This window comes from Pavona decussata, unplaced genomic scaffold, assembly GCF_977016875.1.
Source record: "Pavona decussata unplaced genomic scaffold, jaPavDecu1.1 SCAFFOLD_84, whole genome shotgun sequence".
Taxonomy (NCBI): Eukaryota; Metazoa; Cnidaria; class Anthozoa; order Scleractinia; family Agariciidae; genus Pavona; species Pavona decussata.
The window spans coordinates 4,696,160-4,714,057 of record NW_028145502.1 but is presented as its reverse complement, the minus strand read 5'-3'; the positions used below and the strand labels follow the sequence as shown (position 1 = coordinate 4,714,057).

The window sequence follows — 17,898 nt, the reverse complement described above, 5'->3', positions numbered from 1 at the left end:
AGGAAAGATTTAGTAGACAACATTTAAAGAAAAGATTTGGTAGATAACATTAAAAGAAAAGATTTAGTAACTAGGAAAGATTTAGTAGATAACATGAAAAGAAAAGATTTAGTAGACAACATTTAAAGAAAAGATTTGGAAGATAACATTAAAAGAAAAAAATTAGTAAAAAAACATTAAAAGAAAAGATTTGGTAGATAACATAAAAAGGAAAGATTTAGTAGATAACATTAAAAGAAACGATTAAGTAGATAACATTAAAGAAAAGATTAAGTAGATAGAATTTAAAGAAAAGATTTGGCAGATAACATAAAAGAAAATAATTTAGGAGATGAAAAAAGAAAAGTTTAGTAGCTAGAAAAGATTTAGTAGATAACATAACAAGATCAGATTTAGTAGATAGCATGAAAAGAAAAGCTTTAGTAGGCAAAATAAAAAAAGGAAAAGATTCAGTAGATAAATTCAGTAAAAAAAAAAAACACTTAAGTTCGTTGATTCACGTAGTTCATCAACTAAAGTGAATATTAATTCGTTTAGACACAGGTCAGACTGCACCCTTAATGTTGCCAGGGAAACGATACGGTGTAGAAGAGAAAATAGGGACCTCAGCAGAGACGACGACGACACCAACGAAAGCGGAACTTAAAAATTACATTAGTGTTTTCTGAAAAAAACTCGTGATGTTGTGTAATGTGGCCGGAATATAGGAGCTAACTTCGTGCAGGCGGTTTAAAAGTTCAGAAAGAGAAAAGAAAATTAATCATCAAGACATGCGTTCACGTTCTCCATAAAACTTTGAATTTGGTCATTTCACGGTGTTGTTTTGCAGAGGAAGGCAGAGAAATGTGCGAAAGTGTATAAGGCACGTTCAACGTTTTTTCTAATTAAGACTATTGTTTTTCTGACGTTCTCGTTGACGTCGTCGTCGTCGCTACTTAATCTCCCCATTAATAGATAACTTAGGTGGCCATTTGCTCATTGTAGGTGTTTGTTTACCTTAAAGCAACAATATAAAATAACGAAAGTTTTGACCTATTTCTTGAAACAAGACGGTACAAAGCATATTACCGTGAGTGATTAGTGGTTAAACATCCAATGAAGTTGCTTTTTTTTGTAGCGAGCCACTGTGACTACCTACAGAAACGGATGCTAAATGAGGATCATGGCTAAGGAGTTTTTCTTAGAAAGCGTACAAAAGGGCACAAATGCGCCAATACGTATGTTTCCTGCAGAAACGGATGGAGAACTTACCATAAGCAAAATTGCATCTTGAACTGATAGTGTTAATGGACTCATTTTGTGTCCAGTCGTTGGAATTGGATATACTAATTATGCAGTAAACTGTCTCAATCCACCAAAAGAGGCTGAACGGATTGTCCGTATTATAAAAATTTGCCCGTCATATAAAGGGAGAGTTTACATGTTCAGTTGGTCTAACTGGGACCAAGTTAACTGTCCGTAATATGCCGCCTGGCATACAGAGGTGTCCGTATTATGTGAGGTTTTTAAGGCAGAGGCTCTACTGTAGGAATCAATAAGCATTTAACAGTTCGTGAAGACCGTGTTAATAACTCGATTACTCATTAAACAGCTCAGGTTCTTATGAAATTCCAACTAACATGTCATTTGTAAACTTGGCGGAACAATTGGCTTTTTGTAATTCAGTCATTCTGATCATCTATCCGTTTATTGGCTGGATTACTTTTGAAATGCCTCCTAGAAACCCTATTTTGGCGTTTGTTCCGTTATCAAGCATGTTTGTTGGAGCGTGTACAAAAGGCTCGATTAAGGGTTTTTAGATAACATTTGGTAATATAATTGTAGAAAACTAAAAAAGATAACGTTTGTCCAGTTACCAAGCATGCTTTCCGGAGCGTGTACAAAAGGCTCGATTAATACTTAATGCTTTTGAGATAACTTTTGGTAATTTAACTGTAGAACTTAAAGAAGAAAAAGTTTGCCCAGTAACCAAGCATGCTGCCGGAGCGTATACAAAAGGCTCCATTAATGCTTTTTACATAACATTTGGTAATATAACTTAAGGAACTTAAAGAAGACCACGTTTGTCCAGTTACCATGCATGCTTGCTGGAGCGTATACAGAAGGCTCCATTAATACTTTTTAGGTAACAGTTGGTAATATAACTGTAGAAATTAAAGAAGAAAACGTTTGCCCATTTACCATGTGCATGCTTGCTGGAGCGTATACAAAAGGCTCCATTTTAGGTAACATTTGGTAATATAACTGTACGAACTTAAAGAAGATAACTTGTAAAATAAGAGAAGCCTTAAATAAAGCCCGTGAACCTGAAGCTGCAATATTCACATGAAAAGTCTGTGTGCAGAGACCGGTTTAGACGTCTCCTTGTCATTTCTTTCAACGCCTCAAAGATGTTCGCAAAATCAGGCGCCTAGTCTTCTTCCTGTCTCACCAATGTATAAATGTTTGCATAAAATAAGTGCATTTTATGCAATGAATGATAATATATGTATCAACAGTAAGAATGTAATACAGAGGGCAAAATTACTGAATGCTGATTTGTTGTAACAGAGGGCATTTTTCTTAATTTTTTTTTTCACCGAGGGCAAAATTACTTTCTCCTGATTGACCGAACGGCGAAAATACTCGCTCCTCATTGACTGAGCACACCAGTTTTATATTTTCGCTAGTTTCCTCATTTTGTGCCCAAAAACAACGAGTTCTTTGAGGTTCATGGGAGTTCGACTCTTTAAGCCAGATTGTTCGTACCAAAAATTCATGGAAATCAAGTGCTGCAGCTAGAAAAGAAATTCGTAAAGGTTAAGTTTTCGTGTCTCTTACAAAAACAGCAAAAGATTATTTGTGTCAAAGCTAAAAACTTGGATCGGATTGATATTTGTTTGGCTGAGAAACTGAAATCAGTCGACATGGCGACCAAGTGCTTTCACCTCGTTATTTCTTCTTACAACGGACGATAACCGAGCATAACAGTGTCCTTTAGATGGGAGGAAGGAGCAGGTCAAATTCAGTGGAAGAAATTACTCTGCAGGTCCCTTCTTTGGATATACCGTTTGCTATTTTTGTCAATCTATGTTCGTGTGATTTTCAAGGGGCAGGAAGCTTCACAACGCAGGTGAACAATTAATTGATGTCTAACCTTAATTTTTATCGTTGTTAGTTTGCTCCTGAATTAAACTTGTATTCTCTCTTAATTACATCTGTTTAATGGTAACTCTTCTCGTCAGTTTTTTTTGTTTTGTACGCTACGAAAAAAAAAATGATTTGTTTGTTTCGGCTTGCTTACGGTGACTGTTTTATGCCTGTTTTACGAATTCCTTGATGGTTTTAAGAAAATTTTGCCCTCCAAGCGTAATCGCAAAAAAAATATCAAAATATTTTGTATACTGTAAGTAAATATCGGGATGGGCTATTTGTCGAGTTAAGGCCCGTTTTCAACATTTGCCCAACATTTGTTTAGCAAAAAAGTTGAACGGATGTTGGGTAAATGTTGGATGAATGGAGTGTTCAAACTGTTGATTCTGAAGCTTAAATAACGCCTAATTTAACTTAATTTAACGCTTAATTTAATTTAACTTTTTCATTTAACTTTCCTTTAACTTTTCTGGTGAATTCGTTTGTGTTTGGGGATTATTTTACAGTTTGGGTCATTCTTTGAAATCACTGTTAGACGGAGTCAAGGCACCAGACTTGGATTTAGACCGTAAGCTACCGTAGTCCGGTCAGAGGCGATTTGTGGTTTATTCATGTACAGTTAATGCCCCATGATTTGCAAACCTTAGTGAATGCTTCGTCGTCACAAATCCCCAGGTACTTAGCTTGGCTGGCAATGGACTTTTTTCTGTTTCCTATTGCACGATCGCTTCCTTTTTTAGAGAGCTGGTGATTTTGAAAATGGATACGGGGCTTGGGTCCGAGGTCAAATTAACTCTACCCGACCTGGTACAGTCAGTTTCATGTACAGCATTTACCCCATCCCCACAGCGACATCTCGGCCAGCTCCATTATTATGAGCGACCAATGGCGAGGAAAATCAGCTATAGAGGGAAATCCTGAGGGTCAATTTTCGTGTCTTACAATAAACAACAGGAGATTATTTGTGCGAAAAGCTAAAAACTTGGAACGGATTGATATTTATTTGGTTGAGAAACTGAAATCACTCACGGCGAACACGTGCTTTCACCTCGCTACTTCTTCCTAACACGAACGATAACCGAGCATTAAAGTGTGCTTTTTATGGGAGGAAGAAGCAGGTTAAATTCAGTGCAAGAAATTAATCCGCAAGTTCCTTCTTTGGACCCACGGTTTGCTATTTTTATCGATCTGTAATCGTGTGATTTCCAAGCGGTTTTCAATATTTTTAAGAAATTATTGCCCTCTATATTATCAACACGTAATCGCAATGAGTCCTCGTACAATTGAAGATTAATTTGCGAAAAACTTTGAAAATACGCGTAAAAATTAATCCTTAATTCTACTCGGCTTCATGGGATTTCATACACATACTAGGTCACTCACACACTGACTTGTCAAAGGCTGTTTTGATACCAAGCTATATTAATCCCGTTTACTTAACCAAGAGAACTGGTCATAACAAGTTTTTTCGAGGATCCACCTTGTCTGGGGTAGGGGTTATAGAACACACCACCTATTCTGTGAACATTATCAACCATCGCCCACAATGCCGCGACATATCCGGGACTTTTGTTACGCTCGCTGGCGCTAAATTTGAAATCTCATCACACAAAGCACACAAAACAATAAAGAAATTTGGCAGAAAATACGAAGTAGCGCTTCTAAATTCTTCTTTTATGAGCGTTCTGTTCCGTTTACCAGTTACTATTCATATTGCTTTTGTAGAAGAGATGTTAATAAAGCAAATGTGACCTTCGATATATTTGTAGCTGCTTTAAAAGTATTATTATTTCGTGCTTCAAAAGTAGCTATTTCGGCACTCCGTTTGTATGGGACTAACACTTTTGGACGAAATTTTTGAAGAAATAAGGGGTAAGCACGAAACTATTCATATGGTTATTTTTGTTTGACATGTGAAGATTCCACAGCTGAGTTTTCTCAGGAATCCGACGGTTAGAAGTATTATTTTTTCCTGTTTTTCCGAGACCTACCCCCACAATTCTGAACTTGCTTGCGAGTTTAACCTTTTCGGTGCTCCCACGGGAGTCGAGCTATCGTTTTAAACTTACCGCGAAAGTTCTAATAAATTCATAGTTCCGCCTCCACAAACAATAGTGGGCAAGTCATTGTAATTAAGCATTGAAATGGCGTGTGCCTCGCATGAAAGGTCACTGAAATAGAACTTTAATTACGTAATAACCGGTCACCTGCGCTGCATGCTACTAAATTTCATGACATTTCCTTGATTACTGCAATCGCTATGATCCTTCAGTAGTCATATTGACCACGTGCTGACTAGCTTGTGAGTACAACTCTCTTTAATAAATATGATCGCCTTTAGAATGCAAAAAAAAAAAAAAAAAAAAACTTTCAAAGGCTTTGTTCAAACAAAAGCATTATTTAAATAAGAATACACTGACGCGGGGTACTTTAAATGTTTACCGCTTCAATAGAGTCACTTTCGACTACATTACTCGCTTAAAGTATTTACTGCTTCTGAGTTCTCGAAATGGCTTCTTTACAAGAATTGCAGCGCATTGATCGGGAGCTCTTTTCAGAACTCACAGAATCCCCGATCAATCCTGCATTCCTACACATGTCAACTCCGTATGTTCTTACAGCAGAGCATTCTTCTTTCACGAAATTATTACTTTCTCAGCTCAAAAAAATATAAGTTTTCATTGGGGGCTAATCGTCTACATATTCATTATTGGGGGCTAGTTCTCTATATATCAGGGGGCGAGTAGTCTGGGGCTAGTTGTCTGGGGGGCGAGTTGTCTGACATTCGATTGGAACATACGATCCCATGTTTTATTTACAAATAAAAGGAGAGGCATTCTGGCAGATGCGTAAACTCAGTGGAAACCCAGACAAAGTCTTTGAAGCTCTTCAATACAATTTGCCTCAAATTGGGTACAAGCTTTCGTCATCTTCGTTGGCCCGCGTTGGAATCGCCGTAAATAGTAGAGTTGGTTACATCGTGAAGAAGATCCGTAACATATCCGGTGGCAACGAGCGTCGCGCCGTGCGATCTCGTTTTTGGTGCAGTGTTGCTATTCATCCAGAAGAAATTTCCCAAGGGCCAGAAGAAGTCATTAAAGAGCTGCAAGAACGAGAGGAGCAATTGATTAGTGAAAATCATAAACTGAACCAGGAGATAGAAGGTACGATACTCTTGCATTGCATTTTACTGACCATTATATGACCTTTTTGATAACGTTCGCTGACACGCGATTTGATACTTCAGTAACTAGAAAACCGCTTACGAGACAATTCATTTAATTTTTGTGTGTATTCCTGTTACTTAATAGGGTCAACCAAATGCAATAGGCGTCTGTATATTTTTTTTTCTTTGAGTTACAATTTCTCTTTAGTCTACATAGGATTTTAGGCTTACCGGTCGTCTCGCTACACTGCAGTTCAGTCGATTCGCTACGTTTTAAAATTGACACGTCCTCTAGTATTTAAACTCAATTTACTTCTCATGCAATCACTGTGAAACGTAGAAACAGCTAGGATAATTATTCAACCGTACTCACTTTAAAAACGAGAAATAATCACATCTTCATACTTAAATGTGTAGCGAAACGACCGGATACCGATTTTAGCTGTTATCACCAAGTGCCGGAAGAAAATAGGAATTCAGCTCCCGGGATTCAGTTAATAGGCAAATTTCAGATGTAAAATAGTTATTCCAAAAACCCCAACATCCATTTAAATAGATAGATCTAAACAATCACCTGTAAAATACACAGACAAAAACATAACCCCTTATGGTTCCTGTTTATGAGCTCAGTTGCTAAACTCCTTTTGGATTAATCAACTGGGGATGTTGATAATAATCAAAGGAAAGTGTTTAAGATAATATTGGACTCTTAGTAACCATCTCTGCAATTTATAGGAAAGGCAACAGAGCTTTATAACGCCATGATGGAACTTAGAAGTATCCAAAGACAGGATGGACATCAAGGCAAAACTACTGAGGAAGTTGGGCTGCGACAACAACAGCGCCACCTCAGGGAAATAAGGTATGAGAACAATCAGATACAATTTCAGGATGAAAAAGTTCTGACCTTTCTAGTCACCAACTACAATCAGCTACAATTACGTTGGTGAAAAAATAACAAAATGAATCTAGTGGACCAGCATAATTTCCAAGACTCAAAGGATTAAAATAAGCAAACAAAACATCAGTTAAGCCTCTAGAAGAGCAAAGCTCTAAATGCTATACTTTTTTCACTGTTGTAGGGACAAAGCACAAAAAGCACTCTGGTTTGCAGAGACCTATGGACTCACATTGAAATCACTTCATATGGAAGACAACACTGGGCGACCAATTAATGTAGACTTAAATTCAGGTAACTGACATACCATTTGTAACATGACAAATAACTTAATGAACTTTAAGGTTATAAGGCCTGATCTCAAACCAAGTTTACCAGAATTAAAATATGGATTCTCTTTGTGATTGCCTTATGGGTGCTTATGTTTCCCTTCCCCTTCCACACCCCCAATTCCAAAATTTCAGTCGATTTATTGTGGTCTTTTCTCATTATACAGCAAATGACACTCCTTCACGACGCGAGCCCGAAACAACGAAGCCAGTTACCTGTTACTCCCGTAGGAACAACTCACCATCTTTATGCCTCATTTTGCAAATTTTGGCACCGTAAGTACGTGTCGCGAAAGACAATAGAATTGTTGGCGATGCACAATTTTATTGGCTTTAAAATTTGAGTAATTACGTTGACACAGAAATATTCAGTTAGCAAGAGTCAGCATTGCTAGATAAACAAGAAAGGTGAGGTTCTAATCTCATCGTTATTTTTTACTGCTAAATAGAGGAGTGGCTACGCAATGAAGAGACCACCTTTTGAGGTTGAGGAAGAAGAGTGCAGGCAGAGACCACCATCTATTTTGAAGTTTGGTGGGTCCTGTTCGAGTATAGTAGTTTTGACCACTTCCCTAATGCTGTTCTTATCTTATCCGCAATTTAAAACGTCAATCATCCAAACTAATCATATAACTTCAACAATGCACAGCCTCCAACAACTTAAAATTCAACACCAATTCCGCTAACTCGAACTATTTTTGTTTCCCTTCTGAGTTGAAGTCAACGGGATTCTATTGTGACTCCAAAGCTTGCTATAAGGAATTTTCATTAATCGTAGTGTGTTTAAGCTCAATGTGAACGCCACCAAAGTTGTTGCTTCCAACAAAATCGTTGTTGACTGTAAGTATTCTTTTTTTTTTCCCAGGGATGGTTAAGTGGAGCGCGCGCAAAACAAAAATAAATAAAAATAATAAGCGTCGCCTCGTGGGAAGCAATCTTCACCCTGGCTCGCTTTACTATCCCCAAGAAAAAGCAAGGGTCTACTCGCAAATTAAATCATCGAGCTAAATTGCCTGATCACAGAGCATTCAACCAACATACGTTGGTCCAGCGTAATGGGGACCAGAGTGCTAAACATTCCTTCATCGAAAATGCACAGAAATGTTGGAACATTTAGCTGGGGTTTCAAACACACCAACGACAATGCTGTCAGGGAATTATTTATTTATTTCCGCAAGTCTTCTGTCGGCACATGTTATATCAAGGAAAATCGAAAGAATCTACTTTGCAGTACAATGTTGACTCGTAGGTAATTTTGGCCCGTGTTTCTGAGGCGTAAATGAGTCTTTTTCAGAATAATCCCAACCAGCAATACGTCTCCCGCTACGGATTTTCAAGTACCATTTGTTGACCAGGAAAAAAAAAGAAAAGAAAAGAAAAGAAAAGTCCGGCTAAAGACGAGACACTATAATTAAAAAAAAACAAAGACTAAATTTGAAGATAGCAACTTCCCATAAAGATCCGTAGGAAAGGCAAGTTCTGATATCGTAATGTGAAAACAAGCTGCTTAGAATGTCGCCTACTTAGCTTTCCTTCCCTAAAGTTGCCCGCAGAGATGTTAACTCGCCCAAAATGTCAAAATATGCCCGTATAAAAGAAGTACCTGTCTTTAAATAAACAGATGCAATAATGTGACACTCTCAAACGTAAATAGTGACTTGTATGTAAAATTGGAGCCAAGGCATGGGCGACTTAACTCCACTAAGGAAGAACTGCCATGTAGGAGAAGTAACCGGTTACTATGTCTTGTCGGCAATGAAATATGAATAGCCTTTCCTAAATGTAAACTACAAAATGAATTCTATTTAAATGCAAATCCTAGAGTAAAAGGCATTTCTCTGGTTTGGCCGGTTTGCTCCCAAGATTTCTGGGTACTGTTCTTTCTAACAATGATGGCTGAATTCGCTGGATCTGTTGCATCATCAGCTGGAATGATTGCTCGACATTGAGGCGAGTCTGAAGAAAACATAAAACAAATGTTAGAGCAGCGGCAATGCTGTGAACACAGCAACACCAAGGTTGCTTTCAAGTGAATAACACAGTTAAATCAGGCCTGTTTCCAATTTTGAACACACCTGTATGAATGCTGCTTTAAGCGTGAACACTTCCATACTCGTATAAGGCCCTTTCAAGCGTGAACACATGGGTTCTAGTATGAACACACCTATATCAAAGCTGCTTTCAAGCGTGACACAGCTACATCTCATTGTTTTCAAGTATGAACATACCTATAAGAAGGCCGCTTTCAGACGTGAAGAGAACACAGCTATAGTAGGGCTGTTTTCAAGTGTCAACACAAATATAAACTATCAGGGCTACATGTATTGCCAGAGCAGGGTTTATTCTAAAGGATGGCCTTGCCGGGTCACCGTAAATAAAAACAAGCAGGCACATACAATTTGCAGAAGTGTGTCAAACGTGGCGCTCAAATTTCACCAAGGCGAGCTATGTTACTTCAAAAAAGAGTTTTACGGACTAAATACATCGTACCTTTGGGAACAAGATCGTAATGTTTTGAAATCGTTTTTCACCACATTTAAAAATCGTCACATTACAAATTTCATCTGCTATCAAAGCAACCTATAAAAGTGGGGTTAGGTATATTCTGCTTCCTTCCGCAACTTTGTTACTGAGCACATCTTTCACCTTTTGCACAATCACTTTGACACATTCTATCCCTGTACCTGGTCAATTGTACGATCCTGCCCCTGCCATCCCTAGTTTTTTAGAGTCTTTTCAATTTGGCGTCGTTTGGTTGATCGTGTTTTAATTATTATTTGTACCATGGGAGGTACCTCGCATGGGTCCCCGCGTCCCGTTCGCACCTGCCCTTTTGACTCTCTCACTTTAAATCACTTTGCACATATATTTCATTTCTTCCTGGCTGTTTAATTTGCTGTATGTAACATGTGTAATGGTCAATAAAGCTGTTAAAAAAAATCGTTATAAGTTCCACTGTATGTGCTGGCTACTGGGTACAGATGTTGACGATACTGGTATAAAACCTGAAAACTTGTATGGATTTAACATAGAAGAGGTCCGTTTCTCATGAGTATTTTTCAGATCCGTTTTCTACCAACTGGTGTTCACTTCTTGTGTTTAGTGACCCATTGTGATTAAGGTTTTAATGTTTGTTATATGACAAAAAAAAATTGTCAGTGATGAAAAAAAAAATATTTACAACGCAATTTTTTGGGGTTAAAATAGCTAAAGGGATTTTATTTGGTGTTGATAACACCTTGCATTTGTTTACCTTACTTTGATGAGTTTTTACCCAACTCGACCTTTAACCTATCCTTTCCAGGAAACAACGATTGCTCCTATTTTTTAAAAATATTTAGTTTATATTCTTGGGTGCTTTTACCACATTAACGGCAGTTGATGTTCACTTTAAAAATGAAGATATCGGAATAACAATATCTGTATCAATATCTGTGTTTTAAGGTAAATACTACGATTTTACGGTGATTATGAAGATAAATATCCATTGTGGTAATTCTGCTATCGGCCACATACTGAATACAGTGTATATAATTTGAGTGATAAATTGGACATTGTGCACGTTAAAATAATACATTAATACTTTTTCGGAAATGTTAGGGAACACATCACATGTCTCAAAGAGGTTATGTATTAACTTTAGAGCCCATGTTTTACATAACTGGGAACCGGGAAATTACATAACCAGAGGTCTGAAATAGAGACAGGATTTGGAGAACCAGACGGTGCAACCTCACAAAGAATTCTAACGATCAGCCACACTGACAGCAGGCTCACCTAGAACAAGGGTTTCTGTTCTGCAGCCAACTCAAAATGTACCAATAGCTAGCCACGTTATCAGTCACAGAACATGATTTTCCGTTCACGGTAACTTTCACCAAGACCTCTTTGGACTTGGCTCCATTAACCTGATATCACTATTAAAGGGTTTATGTTGCCTAATGCTACAAAATATTCTGAGACTTCTGATGTCAAGGATGCTTTGAGTCCTGTATATGAAGTTGTTTTTTGTTTGGGGTCACATGACCTACAGTGTACCAGGATTGAGAATACGTTCTGGGTCATTTTCGGACCACGTGGTTGTTCTGGAGTATTGTATTTTGTTTTAGAAAAGGATTATACAGTTACTTGGAACCAACCTTCGGTAATCATTCCACCTTGTAACATTGTAACCTACCTTGGCTGATGTCTTAATTAATGGAATGTTCACATCAGATGAATTGCAGTATTCTAACACTTCATCTTTCATTACTTTCCTTTCCTCTTCTAAATCCTAGAATTAGAAATCGGAAGTGTGTATCAGTCATCTTGACCCCTTAATTGGTTAAAGGGAAGCAGGGACCAGGGAATCAGAACTCATTTGGGTTCCCACATACATGTATGCTGGATCTGTCTCGAGTTTCACAGTGACATTTCCAGTACGTCTACATGTAGCACGTTCGTCAGGTGTAAAGCACTGAACATGTACATGTTTCCTGTAACCTAGTGTTTTTTTTTTTTTTTTTTTTTTTTTTTTTTTTTGCAGATTTTTATTTGTGTACATGTAATTGAGTGTATCCTATCTGCTTACGCTGTTTTTTCTTTTATAATTTATTTGCATCCTATCTATTACACTGGTTTATTTATTTTTTATCTATTTATTTATTTATTTTTTACTTTTTCTTGTAAATAATTAATAAATAAATCACTCATTTTAAATCTCAATGTATTTAGTGCAGAGCACTACATTTAATTGAGGACACTTTCCAGATCAAATTGGAATTTAGAAGTGTTGGTTTTTGAGGAGAAGGGAAAACCGGTTTACACGGAGAAAAACATCTCGAAGCAAATACAAGAACCAACAACAAACTGAACCCACATATGACACAGAGTCCGGAATCGAACCTGGGGATTGGTGGGAGGCGAGTGCTCTTAGCATTGCGTCGTCCCTGCTCCCCTGAAATTGTATATGTACATGTATAGCCGAAACAAATGTAAGATTCTACCAACACACTTGATATTTCACCCGTACGGAATGAGCAGATCTGCAGACAGGTCTTTTTTTAGTCTGCAATGCTGCCTTCAGCAGGCCTGCGGATCACTTGTCTGAAACACCTGCAGTACGCATGCAGTTGGCCTGCAGGAGGTCTTCAGTTCGATTTTATTTAGTCACGGAAAGGTGAACACACTAAGACCAACTGTTCCAAAATTACACCTTTCACAACCGAAATCGGCAAGCGAAAAGGTGAGTTGCAGACCTACAGTTCGCTTTCAGGTCCGCACTTTGTCTGCAACTCAATGGTCACTTTGTCATGGTTAAGTGAACAAAGTATTAAATATCATACTAAAAATACACAGACGCAAGCAATTAGGCAGCCTAAAAGGTGAGCCGTTTATTCATGAAACGTAGTGTTGATAGAGTGTCATAATATTTGCATCCCGTGCATGCATGCAATAGCTGGTTTTCTTATTACGCGGGATGCCCTGAGGGGGCATACCGTGTCTAAAAACGGGTCGATTTCTTTTCTTTTCTTTTTTTTACGCGGGATGCCCTGAGGGGGCATACCGTGTCTAAAAACGGGTCGTTTTTGTTTACACGGGATGCCCGCAGGGCGACCGTGTCTAGGTTTGGGTCGGGCATCTTTTTCTTCGTCGTAGCTACAAATCTGTACATTAATTTATGCATTAAAATATGTCCTCCATCATAGTGATAGGGAAAAACCTCATTTGCTTTTACTTTCAACACACTTTTACATTCGCGACTACAAAACTAGTTTCGTCAATAGACCTCGTCAGTTGGTAGCCACAGTTTGTTTTTAAATTCAGACGACTTCATATAATATAGCACGAGGAATAACCCTAGTATCTAAGTAACTAAGTAACAATAACGCTACATGGATAGGGGGGATTAAAAAAAATTTAAATGCAAAATACAAAAACCATAAAAACAGCAACATATATATACAACAAAGTGAAATAAAATAAAATAAAATATAGTTCAGTTCCTATTGTGCAATAGTCATATGAAGTAATGTTTGTAGCTTCTTTTCATGTTTGCGTAACAACAGCCCTTGGGATCCGGAAATAGCTCCACTCGCCTTTCGTGTTGATCAATTGACCTTCGTTAACTTGATGAATCCTGACCGATTCAGTGATCTGTCTCAACATCGCATCGTTTCGAAACCTTCCTGTGACATTCATGGTGAAGTCCGGGACGTCCCCCCCATGTTTGTCACAGGAATGTCTCCACATCACTGACCCTTCTTCCCGCTGCTCCAGAGCACGTAAATGTTCCTTACCGCGAGTGTAAGCACTTCTAGATGTTTCCCCGATGTACTTATGGTGGCAAACCTGACATACCAGCTCATAAGTAACACCGGTACTGCGGCAAGATCCTTTCCCTCCAGTGCTGCAGACAAGACAGTTGATGTCGCGACAGTTCTTTTCCTTGAACGGGTCTGACCTCTGTAACATTCGCTTGAGGGTTATACCTGGTTGCTCTACAACCTTGACTTTGAAGCCTGCATCTTTTATCTCTCTCACGTACCGATCTTTCAACTGAGATTCTGGTGTTGCTGGCACGAAGATCACTGCACCGAATCCGCCCGTCCTGTACCAAGATTCCCGTTTCCTCCGTCTCTCTTGAGCCCGTTCTAACTGTCTCCATTCTCTTGGCCTGTACAATGGTTGCTCGCCGCTTGCGTCTAGCTCCAGCAGACGGTTGTAGGCTTTCAGGGCTGATCGCACTACGTCCGCTCTGAACTTCTGATCATAACCAGAGTACTGGAGGCGTAGCATCATGTTGTTCACGTGGCTGATTATAGCCGCCCAGGGAAGCTCTCTACTGCAATTTAGAAGGATCCTCAAAACTTCTTGGGTGAGTATGGTTCTCTTAGAGTTCCATGGCAAGGCCGATCTCGCATTGATTGCCCATTTCGAGGCAACGTCCTTGGAATAGAACTCATGTAAAACCACACTCACCCCATCTTCCTCTTCTCTTTCGTCCTGCCCTCTTTTCATCTCCACCCATACCTTCAAATCAAGTATGGGTAGTTTGCCATCTTCATGCCGTGACGGATAATCCACTTCCAACTCAATGGATGGGTGAATACTGTTGCCGATCTTCTGGACCAGAGCCATGCACCTTTTGTCAGCTTTGATGTCTTGCTCTTGCTCAGCGACACTTTCATCTTGTATCACCTTACCCTCACTCTCAACAAATTTAAGGCCTGCCCTGGGAGCGTTTATAACGACATTCACGTCATCAACATACCTCTTGTACATCCTCAACCTCAACCCATTCTCATCCATCTTCGTCTTGAACTGCCTGTCCCACCAGACCATAAACAACTGAGCTAGAACCCCTGTAAGTTCCAAACCTATTGGACCTCCCTTCAACTGCAGCTTTATCTTGTGGTCAAACGTGTACAAGTGGTTCTTCATGATGAACTAAAGAGCTATCTTCATGGCCTCAGTAAACATCTTTCTGATGGTATCCTCACCAGGCTCCTCAGAGGGTGGTAGCCACGGTCTAAACCGCTTCGTCTTACTTTCATCTAGGGCACAACCTGTGATAGTTGGCGGTCGGCCTCTATTAGTTTTGCGCCGTGGGCAGAACTCCAGCAACTTTACATTTCTTAACTCCGTTTCCGTTCTGTTGAGTACCAGATACAGCCCCAGTTCCTCGGCGTTTAAACCAACAACTTGTATAGCGCTTGTGTAGAAAACCTCACACACCTCAACTGTGAAAGGGATGTCTAAACTTGGATATAGAGCCTTTACGTCCGCTGAGCCAATCATGATATCCTCTGTGATGTGGCTATCATTTACTCGCTTGAAGTCGGCTAGCATCTCTTCGGTGTTCAAGCATACACTTTCCTCTCCCTTCCACACCTCCGTCAAGATCATACTCATCAGATGCGACAAATTTCTGCTGATACTGCTCCACAAACTAGTCGGACCGGCGGGCCAATGTTTTGATCAGCTGTTGTCTTGTGATCTTTTCTTAGTGTATACAGGGGGGCAAGGGTACAATCGCTCACTAACATGTTGCTCTTAATCCTCGCTTGTCCTCCAACAATTTCGCTTGCACTCAGGAGTCTCACCCACAGAACCGAATGTGCATTAGCTTCTGTCTGTAATCTCTCATGCAAGTTCTCCGTAACAGTGAGGTCATTCTCTACATGTGGTTGGCATGCGACACGATAGTTGTCCATAGTGTCTACAGCGAATCTCCCAGACTTGTCTGTCTGATAAATAACAACATTCTCTTTGTCCTTCAAAGACCTCAACCCTCGCATTTCCTCACGCGTCAAATTACTTTGAGCCACTCTCGTGCTTTGTTCACTGATGTACTCTTTAGTGACCCCCACCAGTTTTCCCTTGAGGTGTATATATATATGTTGCTGTTTTTATTGTTTTTGTATTTTGCATTTAATTTTTTTTTCTTTTAATCCCCCCTATCCATGTAGCGTTATTGTTACTTAGTTACTTAGATACTAGGGTTATTCCTCGTGCTATATTATATGAAGTCGTCTGAATTTTTAAAACAAACTGTGGCTACCAACTGACGAGGTCTATTGACGAAACTAGTTTTGTAGTCGCGACTAAGAAGACTGACCAAGAAGATTGTCAAGTCTTGAAACGGTTCTCGGCGATTCCGAGCACGAGCATTCTCCTGCCCCCCACCCGGGAACCTTCCAAGGGACCGAACTGAGGGACAAATACCATTTCAAGTTGTCGGTGTGGACTATGCAGGCCCGCTGAAGTACCGGAAGAAGGCGAAGACCGAGGGAAAGGCGTATGTGTTGCTTTACGCCTGCAGCCTAACACGTGCTCTGTTCTTAGATTTACTGCCTAACCTTGAGACCACGGAATTCCTTGCAAGTTTAAAGCGTTTCATTGCACGGCGTTGCCGACCACAAAGAATTTATTCAGACAACGGGAAACGTTCGTTGGAGCAAGCAAATGGATTAAGCAGGTCATGCATGATGAGAAGTTCCACGACCTTATAGCCCATCAGGGGATCCACTGGCAATTTAACCTGAGTCGCGCACCCTGGTGGGGTGGCCAGTTCGAGAGAATGGTCGGACTGGTTAAGGCTGCTCTTCACAAGTCAATTGGAAACGGGTTGCTGTCTTGGGCCGAACTTCAGGAGGTACTGTTAGATGTTGAAGTCTCTCTCAACAACAGGCCTTTGAGTTATGTAGAAGAAGACGTTGAGATGCCCATTCTCACCCCAAGTTCTCTTTTGTACCTCCAACCGAATGCACTGCCAGAGCTGGAGCTGCACAACATTCAAGACTACGACCTCAGGAAGCGGGCTAAGTATTTGCGAAGATGCAAGGATGCCTTGTGGTCGCGCTGGACGACTGAGTACCTGCGTGGGCTCAGAGAGAGACACCGCCTCAAGCGCAAAGGCAACTCCAATTATCCTGGGAAGGGAGACGTGGTAATTATCAAGTCAGAGGAGAAGAACCGCAGTCAGTGGAAGTTGGGAATAGTCGAAGACTTAATAACGGGCCGAGATGGTGTTGTCAGGGGAGCAAAACTACGAGCTGGCAAGTCTCACATGGAACGGGCAGTGCAGCTCCTTTACCCCCTGGAACTAACCTGTGACAAGGTGACTGGGACACCTACAGCACCCCTTGACCCGAGTGCACCGACGTTTCGACTCAGAAGGGATGCAGCAGTCACTGCGAGACATCGCATACGGGACCTTGCACAGGATGAACTGTGAACACTCTAGACATTGACATTAGTGTCGTTCTAGGCGTAGCCAATTTAAAAAAAAATGTACATTTGCTCTTTCGAGGCAAATGGGGGGAGGGTGTTGGAATTATTGCCATTTTATATTTTCTCGTTCATGTTTTCGACTTGATTGTTCGATTGTAATCACCGACCGGAAGCGAGTCTCAGTATTATTGTGAAATGTAACGTCAATCATTTAGGGCGAAGTGACAGGGATCGGAAATAGAAGATCAAGTTCAATCAATAAGATTAGCTTTATTACAATACGTGAATGATTTCTCTGTAATCTGAATGTACGCGTGCTAGTGACTGCTTGCGAGGGAGTGAAAAACCTTGTGAAAAATCCAGTGAAGGAATACAAATTTGAAAACGATATTTTCAAGTGTGGTTGTTTTGTTTAGCGAACGGGACTTAACAATTGTGTTGGCAGCAATCGGGAGATTCCCAACAAAGCACTGAAACGACTGAAAACTAACGAAAACATCGTCATACTCTCCGCTGACAAAGGACGAGTGACTGTTGTTATGGACAAGACAGACTACTACGACAAAATGGACACCCTAGTTAACGACAAACAGACATACGAAGAACTGAAACGAGACTCGACGCCATCACTTCAACGTAAACTTAACAGTAAACTACTT

The 17,898-nt window shown here is 40.0% G+C and overlaps 2 protein-coding genes across 2 annotated transcripts in view; both read left to right on the top strand.

Annotated features, from left to right (window-relative positions):
• LOC146475584 (uncharacterized) overlaps positions 1–17,898 on the top strand; it is an 873,425-nt gene that overhangs the window by 633,748 nt on the left and 221,779 nt on the right. The window lies entirely within an intron of this gene.
• On the top strand, positions 5,942–7,611 carry LOC146475588 (uncharacterized). Its single transcript, XM_085116036.1, has 2 exons — positions 5,942–7,160; positions 7,381–7,611. The coding sequence occupies exons 1-2, from the start codon at positions 7,060–7,062 to the stop codon at positions 7,496–7,498; spliced, it is 219 nt and encodes a 72-aa protein (XP_084972162.1). The 5' UTR covers positions 5,942–7,059; the 3' UTR covers positions 7,499–7,611.